The sequence below is a fragment of the Mizuhopecten yessoensis genome, unplaced genomic scaffold, assembly GCF_002113885.1.
Source record: "Mizuhopecten yessoensis strain PY_sf001 unplaced genomic scaffold, ASM211388v2 scaffold8149, whole genome shotgun sequence".
In the NCBI taxonomy this organism is placed as follows: Eukaryota; Metazoa; Mollusca; class Bivalvia; order Pectinida; family Pectinidae; genus Mizuhopecten; species Mizuhopecten yessoensis.
Genome location: NW_018407403.1, coordinates 487,397 through 501,895, shown reverse-complemented (window position 1 = coordinate 501,895; position 14,499 = coordinate 487,397). Strand labels below are relative to the sequence as shown.

General features: G+C 34.6%; 1 protein-coding gene across 1 annotated transcript; it reads right to left on the bottom strand.

The window, feature by feature from the left end:
- Window positions 1-5,905: 5,905 nt before the first annotated feature.
- On the bottom strand, window positions 5,906-14,208 carry LOC110455175. Its single transcript, XM_021505151.1, has 9 exons — window positions 13,927-14,208; window positions 13,659-13,765; window positions 12,625-13,025; window positions 11,138-11,987; window positions 10,851-10,866; window positions 10,323-10,646; window positions 9,042-9,186; window positions 7,808-7,939; window positions 5,906-7,437 (listed from the first exon to the last, which is right to left on the bottom strand). The coding sequence occupies exons 1-9, from the start codon at window positions 14,102-14,104 to the stop codon at window positions 7,434-7,436; spliced, it is 2,157 nt and encodes a 718-aa protein (XP_021360826.1). The 5' UTR covers window positions 14,105-14,208; the 3' UTR covers window positions 5,906-7,433.
- Between the last annotated feature and the right edge of the window lie 291 nt (window positions 14,209-14,499).

Sequence of the window (14,499 nt, the reverse complement as noted above, 5' to 3'; positions counted from 1 at the left end):
AATGATATAGTCAAATGTCTTGGTCAATCAACAGAAGGGTCGTTATTTGTGGATGACTTCTTGATCTGTTACAGATCTAAGAACATGCACACGATAGAACGACAACTTCAACAGAGTTTAAACAAACTACAAAATTGGGCAGACGAAAACGGCTTCAAATTCTCTAAATCCAAAACTGTGTGCATGCATTTCTGTCAAAAACGAAAAGCACACAATGACCCAAATCTAACACTCGATGGCACTAGAATTCCTGTTGTTGAACAGACTAAATTTCTCGGCCTCATTTTTGATTCGAAACTCTCTTTCATACCACATATAAAGTATCTGAAGGATAAGTGTTCCAAGGCGTTAAACATTATACGAGTCCTTTCTCATACTGATTGGGGAGCGGATCGTGAAATGCTTTTGCGCCTATACAGATCACTTATTCGAACAAAACTGGATTATGGTTCTATGGTATACGGGTCAGCGCGCAGTTCGTACCTTCAGATGCTAGATCCAATCCATAACCAAGGGCTACGTCTTGCCCTGGGAGCTTTTCGAACAACACCTGTAAAAAGCCTGTACGTGGAAGCAAATGAACCATCCCTTTATGACAGAAGAATAAAACTTTCATTACAATTTGCAACTCAATTAAAATCAAACCCTAAAAATCCTGCTTTCAACCAAGTATTCAACCCCAAATACCAAAACATATTTACGCAAAACCAAAAACTTCTGCCAACATTTGGTATCCGAATTTTGAATTTCCTGCAAGAACTCAACATAAAATTGACGGACATAGCTGAATTTAACATATCTGATGTTCCTCCGTGGACCATTCAAACCCCCGATTTTAACTTTACATTACATGAGCGAGGGAAATCAAGTGTTATGCCCGAAGAACACAAATCCTCCTTTCGGGAATGCATTTCGAATTACCCTTCTCATACACAACTTTACACCGATGGCTCCAAAGAAGGTGAGAAAGTGGCAGCAGCCTGCTGTACTGCCAATACTTGCACTTCAGTCCGACTACCAGACGGCGCCTCCATCTTTTCTGCTGAAGCATGCGCCATTGGTTTGGCCCTCGACCATATCGATGAACACCGCATTAAAAAGGCAATTATTTGTTCAGACTCTCTATCTGTCCTACAGAGTTTACAGTTACGAGATCCTAAAAACACAATCGTACAAAACCTTGCTCTTCGAATATCTCGTATATTAAAAAAGTCTAAAATAACTTTACTATGGATTCCGAGCCATGTCGGAATAAAAGGCAACGAATTTGCTGACAGGGAAGCAAAAAATGCATTGAATCTCGAACAAACAAATATCAAACTACCATACACAGATTTTAAACCTACTATTCGTACAGCCATTCAAAATGAATGGCAGAAACGCTGGTCTCTGGAGACCAACAACAAACTTTTTAAGATACAACCGAAACTTAAAACATCTATTCCCAGTCGGAAAGATCGTAGAGAGGAAGTTGTCCTCGCTCGGCTCCGCACTGGGCACACATATCCTACTCATTCGTACCTTTTAAAACGAGAAGATATACCTTCATGCCACGCATGTGACACTCCATTTACAGTGGAGCATTTTTTAATAGAATGTTCCGATTTTAAACACATTCGTGATAACTACTTCCGAGTCCCGGATATGAAAACACTTTTCAGTTCCGTGGATTCGAAGGCATTATTTAACTATTTGAAAGACATCGGTCTATTTTATAGACTCTGATGTCTTTTAACCCACCTTATCATTTTTGACGTTATATATATATCGCATATTCCATATCATCTATTCGTTATCTCTTTTATTATTTTAACCCCCTTTTATTATTTTTTATTATCTACACATACAATGCGAATGCTTTTAAAATGAACCATTTTATCTGATTTTTATCTTCGCTATTCACATGTTTGTTAAACAAATAAAATTAAAAAAATAAATCACCATGGCCCTAAATGACCACAGCCGTCGATGGGCCGTTAAACATAAACAAACAAACAAATAAAAGTATTTGGCTTATCATTTCACCATACTAATGGACTTTTTATGTAAATCTAAAAAGAGTATTGATATGACGTAATTGGTGAGGCAAATCACACCTTTGAGGAAACAGTCATTACATTTCCTCTCTGCCATATGACCTGTTTTTGATTTGAGAAATAACCGTTAGAAAGGTTGTCTTATTTTCAACACTTTCGAGATATTATCATTATTGTCATCAAGGTAAATGAGCCCCTGTCTCTCTGATTACCTAATGCAGCCCATTCAACACATGTTTGAATTATCTAAATAAGTATCCTAAGTCACTGTAATCTATGCACTCATGTTACCTCTTTGCACTGTGTCCAGAATCAATATTCTTAAGACGATATTTTTTTGTTTGATATCTACATCTTATTTATAAAAAAACTTTTGCCTATACCGAAATTATAATTGTTTGGAAGTATATTTTATAGAATTACACTCAGTTTAACTGATTTTTATTGTATTAAATACATCTATTTGCATAATTCTTTCCTTATTTTTATGCTTAGATTCCTTGAGGATATCACAGGGATGCATGCTATTTCTTTGTATGGTATGAAGGTTGGTGCTTTTGATTATGTTCATTAGAGTGTCCTAGTCATGTTTTCAAATATAATCAAACACAATCTGCATTTCATACACAGAGAATAAGGGAAATGTTGACATAGAGCCTTTTCGAGAAACTTTTCGGGAGCGATAATTGGCGCCATTTCAAATTGAAAATATTCTATATTTATGCCTAAATCTCAAAATTAGTAGTTCACTACGTGAAATTTTCTTTCTCAACTGGTAAATATTATTCTTCCAAAATTAGCGAAAAAAAACCTGACAGATTGTACAGAATAATGTGCAAGTCATCTGGCCTTCTCGAACACAAATCCATGAAGGGTCGATAGCAATGATGCATGAGAGGGATTTTAAGTATGTCAGTTTGACATGGGACTGGTACTCTGGTTGAATTAATGACATTAACCCAGTTTTAAGAATACAGCGAAAAATGTGTCAAAACATACCTTTAAATGACTTCTTTAGAAAAGACCAAAAGAAGATGACAATACTTGCTAAGAAACTTGCTCAACCAATTCCAAGGTCAAGGGATCACATGTGTTTTAACCTCCAACTCATTTCATCTGAATAGCTTTAAGGCCAATGGTAATGCTATTTTTCCAGTACATCCTTGAATGAAGACTTACTTTCAGGACACAAATGTCAAATGTGTTAAAATATTCAATGACATTTTTGGATTGTATATTAGAGGGATCGTGCTTGCAACAAAATATATTGCTTCTTTATATATCATACTGAACTACAATTGTATATATAAACTTTAATATTATCTGTAAATAAGCACCAGAAATCATGATTTTAACATGCTTATAATTAACCCCTTTCAATTCCTCCAACATTTCGTCGACATACGTCGTATTTATTTGTTCTCTGATATGTTTATTTTGAAGTAATTTTGTACCCGACAACAAAACTATTCAGTAGAAATGCTGATAAATATCTCGTTTGTTATACTATCAGAGGCGAATGCGCAAATTGGATTATAAAGTTCTATTCGAACCATTTTTTGACTGTGTACCAATTGTGGTAGCGTGACGTTATATATAACTGAACATTTTCGTTACAGTTAAACTTTTGCCTTTTTAGCCATCTTTAAAGGGGTTAATTGATCATTTGAGCGAACATTAGAAAACAACAAAATTAACATAACAATCAAATGTGTAGGGAAAAATTAACAATGGGCAAGTATGGATGTTATCAGTGAAGGAAGAAAGTTTAACTGGGCAAAAAATTCCCGGTAAACAGTACTGATTAGTCATTGTCATTTCAATAAAACAAAACATGTGTGCAGTTACTCTGAGGTGCATTTGTTTTAAATGGACTATATATTTTTAAGCTTTCGAAAATCAGTTGATAGTGTATTCCCACACAGAAATTGTCAACTATTTATTTATTCCTTCTACACTAAAACAATGTTAGTTAAAATAAACACCGAATAACAACAATAAAAAATACTTCACAAACTCAATTTTGATTTTTTTATTCAATTGTCAAGCCTTGATATATGCATTCATAAATTGTACAATTAAAGTGTATTTTATATTATGAAACACAATTACACTAAGTCAAAATTAGGTTAATCAGCCACAAGATAGAACAATCATGTTTAACAATACAACACATCATGTTAACTGACGTCTTGTCTAATACATAGAATACAATTGCTTAACTATTTGTAATTTCTATGTGTATTCGTCTTTGTGTCTTGCCATAGGCTTTGGCACTTTAAAAAGGACCAATCCCGAACCTAATCGGCTTCTATATACACTGCAAGCTTCTTCCATACTCCAGGGGTTACGCTCACTTTCTCGCAGATAGCGAAAGTGGGCGTTACCCCTGGAGTATTTAGGATACAGGTCCTGCATTTTTGCTATCTTTGTTTTTTCAATTATCCTTTTTTTCTCTAATGGTCAAACTCAAGTGCCTTACGTAACACCATAACAGTTAATAATGAATGAAAGAAATATTCTTTCATCTTTAAATATGCAGATATATTTGCGGCTTTATTGAAAATGTACAGGCCAGAGTGAGGTCTGTATATTTTGCACAACGTGTCAATATGGTGATCTTCCTCTATATAATTCATATCACATACTTCACAGATGCTTTGGTCTATAGGAACCCTTTGTATTTCGATACTTATTGAGTATCTGTCGGCTTCCATGGTAGGGGGAGATAACAACATCCGACGGTAAATAGAACTCTACGTTTATTCATTTATTCTTATGTTTGGCTTACAACATTAACGTCAGGAAATGTTTTAAATTATATTTAAACGTGTGTTAGGTTATACGTTTATTGCTCTTTATAACATCATTTATATCGCTCCAAACAGATTTATTCCATCTTCTCAGTCAAACATTCTTTTTAGTTTTTCTTTTAGAGCTTTGAAATAATTCTATGTTTTGTTGCTATGCTGATTATTACTACTATTTGAGTCCTTGGTCAATCTGATTTGATTCTCCATGACTCCTAGGATTTTCAAAGTATACAGGACAATTGTTGTACATGTAATGTCTTAATATAAGACTGTTGTTTTAATATTATATCAGACAGTCTTCATCGTCTGGTTGACATTACAAGAATTCCAATACATATCACAGCATATAGCTCCTGCTTTCTTTGAAGCAACTAAAATATCTGCATGCATTTTGCTAAGTCATATAAAAACTTTAGAATTATTAACACCTCATAATCAACAACTAAAAACAGTTCAGTTTCAATTAAAAAACATTACAGCTTAAAAAATAAAATATAAGCATTACCAGTCATTTCACCAGCATAAGAGTACATTAAAAACAAGACAGTTAGTGCTCTGTTAGTTGATTTATAAAATATCGTATAAAATATTTATGAAATACTTTACAAATATATTTACAAAATACCGCATACATGTCATTGTATTACACAAGTTCTAAAAATCCTTTAATCATAAGGCTTCATATATATTTACTTGTTCTTTAAAATTATCGATACATTTCCACACTTAAAAACAGTAATCTGTCAATCTTTTAAATTATTTCTTCAGGTATGCAATACTGTATACCATGAAATGTTCGTTGTGTATAACCATTCGTGGGTTTCGTGGTTGTTATTAAACCACGAAATTAAATACAACGAATTTAAATGATATACGTGTCTACTGTATGCTCATATTCCGTCTTTGCGTATTACAGAGTTATCTTCTCTTGGGAGCAGGTATTGATTGTTACATCACTTGTTTGTGAGAGTAACGTCATCAATTTTTGAGAAAACGACGTAATTTTCTCACACAAACCAATGACGTAACAATCAATCCCTGCTCCAAAGAGAAGATAACTCTGCAATACGCAAAGACGGAATAGGATATCCACGAATGTTTGAACCACGATACGATATAAATGGCCTCTCAACACGAAGTACCCACGACCATTTCGTGTTACACAGTATTTGTATTTCTCGGTATAAAGGTCTACACCTTTCTCCATAAATTAATGAGCATCTTCGACAACACTGCACCAACGGGTGCTTTAAGTCTCAAGTCACCCGCTCATAAAAGGATAGAAACTATATAAGTATACTGTCATCATTTATCTTTAACGACAGGTTGACGCACCAATATATTGTGCAATATATTGAAATAATCTGGGAGATGCTTTATAACGAGTCACCATTTTGCGACACTTCGAAGAGGTCGATTGTCCCACTATTGACACGTAAACACGAAATGTTTGGAGGAGGAAGGGTGAGATAAAACTAAGGAAAATGTGAGTTTTGAGCATAAAGCCGGAAGGGAACAGTTATTTTTCTTTTACAATGATGTAGTAATCCCCTATAGCATTAAACAAAATACTGTTTCATAATCATACAAATTCGAGCGACATTGTTTTGGTCAATTGCCGTCTCCGTTTGAAATCATGCGTTTCAAAGTAAACCCTTCATAGATGGTTAGGCTATTGGGCCAACAAATGAAAGTTATACTGTACCTCTGTCCATTTAACGTTAGTACAGGCTGACAGGTCACAACCAATACTTTCAGAAAAAGCTGGACAAAGTAATATAAAATGCATTTCACCTCAAACATCAAACTTGATTCAGATTATACCCCTGGACCTTTTGGAACGATAATAAAACGTCCAAATTATATGTAAAGAGAAGTCACATGCCTGCATGCGATATTTACTCAATAACAATTTGATACTAGACTTAAGCGGTTTGTTGAATATAAAAAATATAGTCTAAAGTTATTAACAAGATGCTTCAATAAAGGGTAATTGATAATAACAGGAACAACGTTATACTAAAAACATCATATTTCTCTTGATGATATACCTCACAATCTTAATAATGAAATATACAAAAATGTATAATCGGTCGGTTCATTAAAAATATTGATCTTATTTATTATACAACTATTATCAATAAAGTTTCTCCAGCCTTTATTAACCCGCCCATATTGATGACCATGATGAAAGCGCGCATAAGGTCTTAAACGAGTATACAACTGGATGTTCTGGTGAAAGCCCACATGGTAATCCTTCACAATTCCATTAGGAGAATTCAGCCCCTGCAGTGTTGGTCAACTCGACGTTCAATTCGTGCATGTTCAATCCTACTCGATATAGTAGGCTAAAATTCATAAGATATGCACCATAGAATCCACAGTTTTAGAGACCAAAATATGTTGTAAATATTGTCACGGAGTTGTAATATGGCACATACTGTAACAGACCAAAATAAATGGTGATCTACATTGTTAAATGTATTCTTAGAATAGCAGAACGCCCATTGTGATTGTTGATGATAAATCCCGAATCCGTCCTTTCTACACTGTAACGTGGATTTTCTACGATCCTGACGCATTTTCATCTACAATATTAGACAAGAAAACATTTGTCGAAGCACCATGTTTCTTCATTCTATTTTTGAAGATACATATTATAATTTTGCTACATCTATTTGATTTAAGAACACCGCAATACTAGATTACTTTCTATAGAAAAAGCAAATTATTGATTTAATTTATATTGGTGGACAATGATGTCGATTTAGATTCCATTCTCTATAATTATGAATTCGGAAATATGATTTAATCGGGCATGAGAGAAAATAGTTAATACAAAATATTTGTTTCATACTAAAAGCCCTCCAGCACCTTCAATTTTTTGCCTAAGCAATAACACATCAATTCATATTTAACCACATAGTAATACATAAAGACATTGTAGCGTCAGCTTACTTTCTCCGTCTCTGTATTTCCATTCGCAGTTTTATCGAATTCATCGAGCACTCCTTACATGCCTCGTAAACCTTTGCCAAAGTTGCAACTTTCTCAGCATCTTGCACCCATTGTCTCATCAGTTCCAGGAATCTTAGAATGAAAACACATTTCAATTAGCCTTCTCCACCTCCCAATTTAATTAGCCACAATGGTTTCCATAATTACCCATTTTTATCCCATATAATGTATTAAAGGCGTCCCGTGCTACTGCCAGAACGTGTTAGATGAACGTTAGGTATACACATGTGAATGCGCTTATAAAACTTAGTAATAGATACAAAATACCAAAGATGAGTTTCACTACCATACAAGTGCGTAAAACCCCTTAGTTATATGTTTTTTTTAAACTTTGAGAAGTTCTAGTTAATTTTGAAGGGTCGATAAATGAAATGTGTTTATATTATGAACCGAGTCACCACTCAAAGGGTAGTTGTGTCAATCAAGGTTAAAGCAAACCAAATCATCCACCAGCAAATATATGTAACAATGAATTGAAAACCTTTTACCTGTAAGAAAACGGTTAAATTAATAAATTCTGTAAATAAACCTTTACCTGCAGAACATGCGAAAAAAAAGAAAGATGAAACAAACGAAAAGGACTTTACACTGAGAATAAAAAATCTAACGGGTTCAGACTGGGCTTTGAACCCTAGACTCCTGAACACTTCGATCAATCTAACCAACTGAACTACCTGATCAACGGTAAATCCCGGCCTACAGTTACTTTGAAAAGAAATTAAGAGGGGTTACTGTTGTTTTTTATCTTTATAAAGGCATCAATTTTCTTAGGATCCATTTTTAATGATCGGGAAATCGGAAAGCACATAGTCTATATCAGTTTGAGGTATAGTTTTGAATTTAATTTACAGACGGACGGACAAGTTACAGGCTGTTATATGATTCTGTATTACTCTCTTCCAGAATCTTATTTATTAACTTACGGATAAAACTTCTTTATGTCAGTAAAATGTGATTTTAAAAGAAGAAAAGGTCTATTGCAGACGCAAATGTGATCAGAGTTTGACATGAAAAAGAACCCGTTTTGTCGATTTAAATGACTTATTTTGTTTTTAATTCATAATTCAAGACTTGTACACACCTGTCTCTCTGTTTCAACAATAGATTAAACAATTAAGATGTATTGTGTTTGGTTCAAAAAAGAGGGAGGGACTTTGTTGATGTTTAAGTTTACCTGTCAATACACCTCTCGTGGTCCATCCTAGCCCGATCTATTGTCTCGATGTCCAAGTCAAGCTCCAGGAAAAATATCACATATGATAGATTTATCTTCTTTGCAATGATAAGTCTCTCTGATTCCGTTGGGCATCTGTCATCCTCTGTGAAATAAGCAAACATTGAGTGTAAATAACAAGTGTCATCAATGCAGTTTAGAATTATTTAAAATAAAAAAAACGACATCCCCATATTAAATTTTTTGATATATTGAAAACTGTTAGGATATATATTATGACATCCTGTAATTATATATTTTTCCCATTGTATCTGTACGTATGGTCATTTTATCCCAGTAGAATTTTTAATGGATTAATTGTAATAAAAAATGTCAATTGCATTATTGTGTATCCATAGTCTACTGTTATTGTTTCTAGTCATACTGACATTTATACGGGTTAGGAACTTAACTTGTCTGGAAAATGGAATACAGGGTAAAATCCATAAAAATACACCTGGTATATTTTTTTGATATATGATAGGTGATAAAAGCTATATAACAGAAGATAAAACAAACGTGGAAGCTGAGTGAAAAAGTTTACTCGTGATGCCAATCTCAACTTTATTCGTTACATCGATAGCGTACTCTTTACATATATAATTACCAGCAGCTATTTGTATATTTCATGGTTAACTAGGGTGAATAAAAATGGAAGTATTTTCATACACTTTGTCATATTCAAAGAATTGTAATTTTGCGTTTTTGTTGACTTTACATCCTTAAACTTTATGAATATTGAGAAAGGTTACATGTTTTGTTTTCGGTAGTAATTATTTTAATTTTAGTGAACGCGTCAAATGTCTGTAATAGAATGATAGATATCAAGTTAAATAAAATCAAGATTATAATACCAGTGGCAGCGCAAACCAACGTAACATTTATTCAAGGAGCAATGGCGCGAATTTCATAAAAGCATATGAGTTATCTTACAAGCGGTTAACATTCAAAATTGTTTTCCTTTGTGCACGTGTAAAGCAAATTTCTCTAATTAAAACTTTGTGTTGATGATTGACCATAAATAACCGATATATAGCGCTTAATATCCTAAAGACATGCTGCGTAAGGTTTTCCGATGCATTATGAAATATAAAATTCAAACATACAATGTTAAAGATGGGTATATATATGCTTTATATATTTTCATAGATATTTCAGGTATTCATTCAAATATTTATATATAAAGGGTTCTTTAGAAACTCTTAACGTTTTCATATGTTTGTGTGACAAAACAGTTTATACCTGCGCTTGTTGACCGATGCGTGCCAGCTGTTCCCATTTCATGTAGATGCTCCATGATGTCGTCTGTATTGAAGCCTTGTGATTTCATAGCCTTTAAGAGGAGCCTTTTGTCTGCCTTTTTACCTAATTTGTTGCTCCACTTCACAAGAAGATACGTTACCAAGGTTCTCAGACACTCTCTGAACGACCAATATATTTGGTCAATCTCACTTGGGAGCATTCCCAGCTCGACGAACAGCAATGCATAGTTGAGACCAATAAACTTGGCAACATGGCTCATCTGTTTGGTAGTGAGGCATGTGTCTAAGATGTCTCCGGAAAAATCTGTACCGACAGATGATTCAGAACAATTATTTCACTGATATCAAAACACATGTAGTAAGAAAAGCTCTTAATTGAAATTGCTAACAAAATTTTATTTAGAGTGTATGTATTTGAATTGAAGAAATGAACTGGATTTTTTTCTCCAATTGGTTTTGTTCCGATTTGAAATGTGTGTACAAATGCAATTCACTTTAAAATACTTACATACTGGATGTTGAGTCTGGAAGTAAATCAAATAAATTGTCATAAAGAGAAGAAAAAAAATATAAAAGTATTACGAGTATGATGATCATTTTATAATAATTGACCAAACATACAATTGCTTTTATTATTAGTGAATTATTGTATACTTATACAATACGAGGATATGCAATATTTACCTCATATTTAAAATATTTAAGTGAAAAGGTTATGAGACCAACACTTTATTAAAGAAAAATGACAAAGGAAGAAATCTGACAATGGAATCTAAATACAAGGATGAAACAGACCTGGTTTTGTTCAGGACACCACACTACGACTTCTGCATCAACAGGTGAAGATATTCGGGCAGGAAGTTTTACCAATACCGTTTCCTCGTTCCTTGTGACCTCGAAGTCTGCGCTGATGAAGTACTGAAACTTCATATGCCCTTGTTTGTTCCTTTCAAGCGTTTCCTTAATGATGGCCTCCATGATGCATCGGACACTGTACCCGTCTCCTGCCTTTATTTCTGTGGTTGTGTTGGAGAAAAGAGTGATTTTCATTCTTGAATCCTTACAGTGAAGAATCATCTTCCAACGCGGACTGAGGACGAAGCATGCCAGTCCTTGTTGTAAATACATCTCTTGTTCACCGTCGTCCTTTGCAAAGAGTGCAAATTTATGAATACACGACGCCAGAATCTTGTTGTAAACAGCCGGAGGGATAAACCGCTCCAGGAAGTCGAAGCAAAGCGTTGCACTTTTTACCGCCCCCACATCCAGCAACATTCTTCTGATATGACTTGGATCGGCTTCGTCCAATAGGTAGGGCACGAGGAAGTAGTCAACATTTGTCTCCCCTTCCTTCGGTAGGGGCTTAACGATGAGTTCCAAACGCTCCAGGTAAAACAGGAGTGTGTCCATAAAGAGATGAAACTCGCTTCCAGGTTTCCAAATGGCACGGATGAAATCCATAGTCAGTCTTGGCTTCCCATATTCCTGTAGAAGTGAGGGGTCGACATTTGGTTTTTCTTCGTGGAATTTGATGTCGGTTACAATAAGTCGAAATGCTTCGACGACGAATTTGATGTCCAAAACGACCTTGTCATCTGGATGGTCCAGTTGGAAACAAAGAATGCTTCTTGTTCCATGAAGGTAACTTGAATGTAATACAGTCACAAAAATAATTATCATCGTGATAACGTTATGATATATATTATAAAGTTTCAAATTGTTACACAAAACAAGAAATATGAAGCAAATTAATCTTAATGCAAACATATCAAGAAAGCATAAGATAAGAATATGAAATTTAGTATTTTATTCTTAAGGTAAAGGGAACCACTGCGTCCATTGTAATCGCGAGAAAGAGTTCAACTGGGTTTTCCTTTCAGTATTCTCCCTTCTCCCTTAAAAAGATGAAGCAACCAAAAGCAGTTTTTCCTGGCTTTGAGTAACTTTCCCTGTTACTTTTTTCATATGTTTGCGACCAATAAATTTGATATGTTTTTGGACGTTTTGCTTTCCTTTAAAACACCAACAGTAAAATGTTTGCTTTGCAATGTTAACGACCCGAGCCCGATCCCTGCAGTTTGCGATTCTCAATATTCTAATTTTTGTTTCCAAATGTTCCATTTCGAACAACTTCAATAATGGGAAATGCAGCGCAAAATGCACAATGTTATAGAATATTTATTTTGAAAAGGATTTTAAAATATTCACAATAGTGCCAATGGTTATGGTATAGTTTAACTTGTTCGTACCCTTTACCTTAAAACCGACTTTCATTAACATACCGTAGCATGGCAATGACATCGTCATCTTCAAGTGGGACCGATAGCTGTTTAGCTTTGTCCTTGATCTCCTCCAAGGTCATCACCTTTTTGCCTTGACCTTTCAGGATCATCAGTTCACGTTCCAGAAGTAACCATTTAGCAGGAAGAAGATGATTCCATTGTGACTGGTACTCTGCTGCTGCAAATATTTGCTTCCATATGACGCAATGCTGATGATTGTTTTTAATTGGCTTGCGATTGTCGAATGGAGTTTCAGGAATTTTTCGAATGGCGTCGTTGATCTCATCTTCACCATTAGCCACGACCTCAAAAGCAAGGACATGTCTATTAAACGCTGTAGCATGTTTTGTTTCCTTTAGTAGATGAGCTTTGACTCTGTCTTTGATGTCTCTTTGCTTATTCTGTCAATAAAAATAATATATATGATCACAAAAACTGCCCGTTATATAATACACAATAAAGTATTGGTACAGCAGTGTACAAATCAAACGGTTGTAGCTTGAGCTGAAGTCAAACCTCGATTGAGAGACGGAAATGGCCATAGACAATGAAAATGACAGAGAGGGAATGAGAAAGGAGCCGGACATAGAACCAGAGACAAACAAACAGAGACTTCCATTGATAGACACTGGTTACTGAGACAGCATATAGTTAATATATATCAGTCATATAGAGGCCTATCTAATTTGCAAAATTACTTTAACGCGCAAGATCATATATAATATTTAAAGGGATAATAAATCTGAAGTACAAAATTTGTCTACAGTCGTCTATCTTAAAATTTACAAAGGTGACATCTTATTTAAATAACGTCTCATCTAAAGAGAAAAACGTGTAGACGAAAACAGGTGAGTTTAGACACAGATCTTACAGTTAATTTGAGCAAGCTGTGGGTTTCTTTTCAGAAATGAATTATCAAAGCAATTGTCTTGCAAATTGAAGGTTTGAAGACCAAATTTTTTAAGGATCAAGGCAACACTGCCAAAATGCAGTGTTACTTTGGTCCTTAAAATTAGCTTTAACTTCAGGCCTACCTCTGGAACCTTGTCCAAGTGTGTTCCAACCAGTATAACAGGAGGACAATACTCTATGTCTTCGTCAGCAAATGTTGAGAGGAAGTTCAACCAAAAGTATATCCGATCTGCAAAAAAAATGAATATCGCACAAAAAGGTCATGAGTGGTTCTTGTGACATGTTAATCAAATATAAATCGACGAGCTAATAATGGGCGTTGTTCTTTTTCTACTCATGATGGTATATATTTATTGTATTCATGACAAAAATAAATAAGAAGTAACAAACCAAGTATTTTCTCCTCCTCAAATACGTTGTGTAAGCTGAAACACAACAGAATAACGTTGTTGGTGTTCAGAAAAATATGCTGAAAGTTGCTAAACATAATCTCTCCACCAAAATCAAATATGCTGACATATGCTTTAGATTTTGCTGATCCTAAAGGAGTGATGGTGGTTGCTGACATGGCAGCTCCAGCTTCAGACTTTAATACCGTGTCAGGTTCTTTTTGTAGTGTTCCTTCGGACGCTGGTTTCGTTGTTAATTTCTCGTCCACCCTTTCCTTTATATGACCTGCAATTAAATAATATATATATATATATTGCCAAATAAATGTACAGGCAGGTGTGTTATCACCAACTGGCGATTCACTTCTATAAAATATCATTAGCAAATAATGTTTAAACGACAGGCATAGCAAACTTTTTTAATCGTTACTATGTTAATATTGTGTCGCATGACATTATTTAACCCGTCTTATTCAGACGGCATTAATATCAGCTATAAATGCCAAATTAAATCAGTGCAGTGCTTATATATGTAATGTTCACGTAAAGGCATGCATTTCAAAGCCAAAGACAA

Excerpts from the sequence above, each read along its gene's own strand:
- LOC110455175 (XM_021505151.1), bottom strand. The coding sequence starts at position 14,104 with ATGTCAGCAACCACCATCACTCCTTTAGGATCAGCAAAATCTAAAGCA. Across the intron at positions 11,988-12,624 it reads GATGTCATTGCCATGCTACG|TTACCTTCATGGAACAAGAA; the intron begins GTATGTTAATGA and ends ATTACATTCAAG. Across the intron at positions 7,940-9,041 it reads CACGAGAGGTGTATTGACAG|ATTCCTGGAACTGATGAGAC; the intron begins GTAAACTTAAAC and ends TTTCATTCTAAG.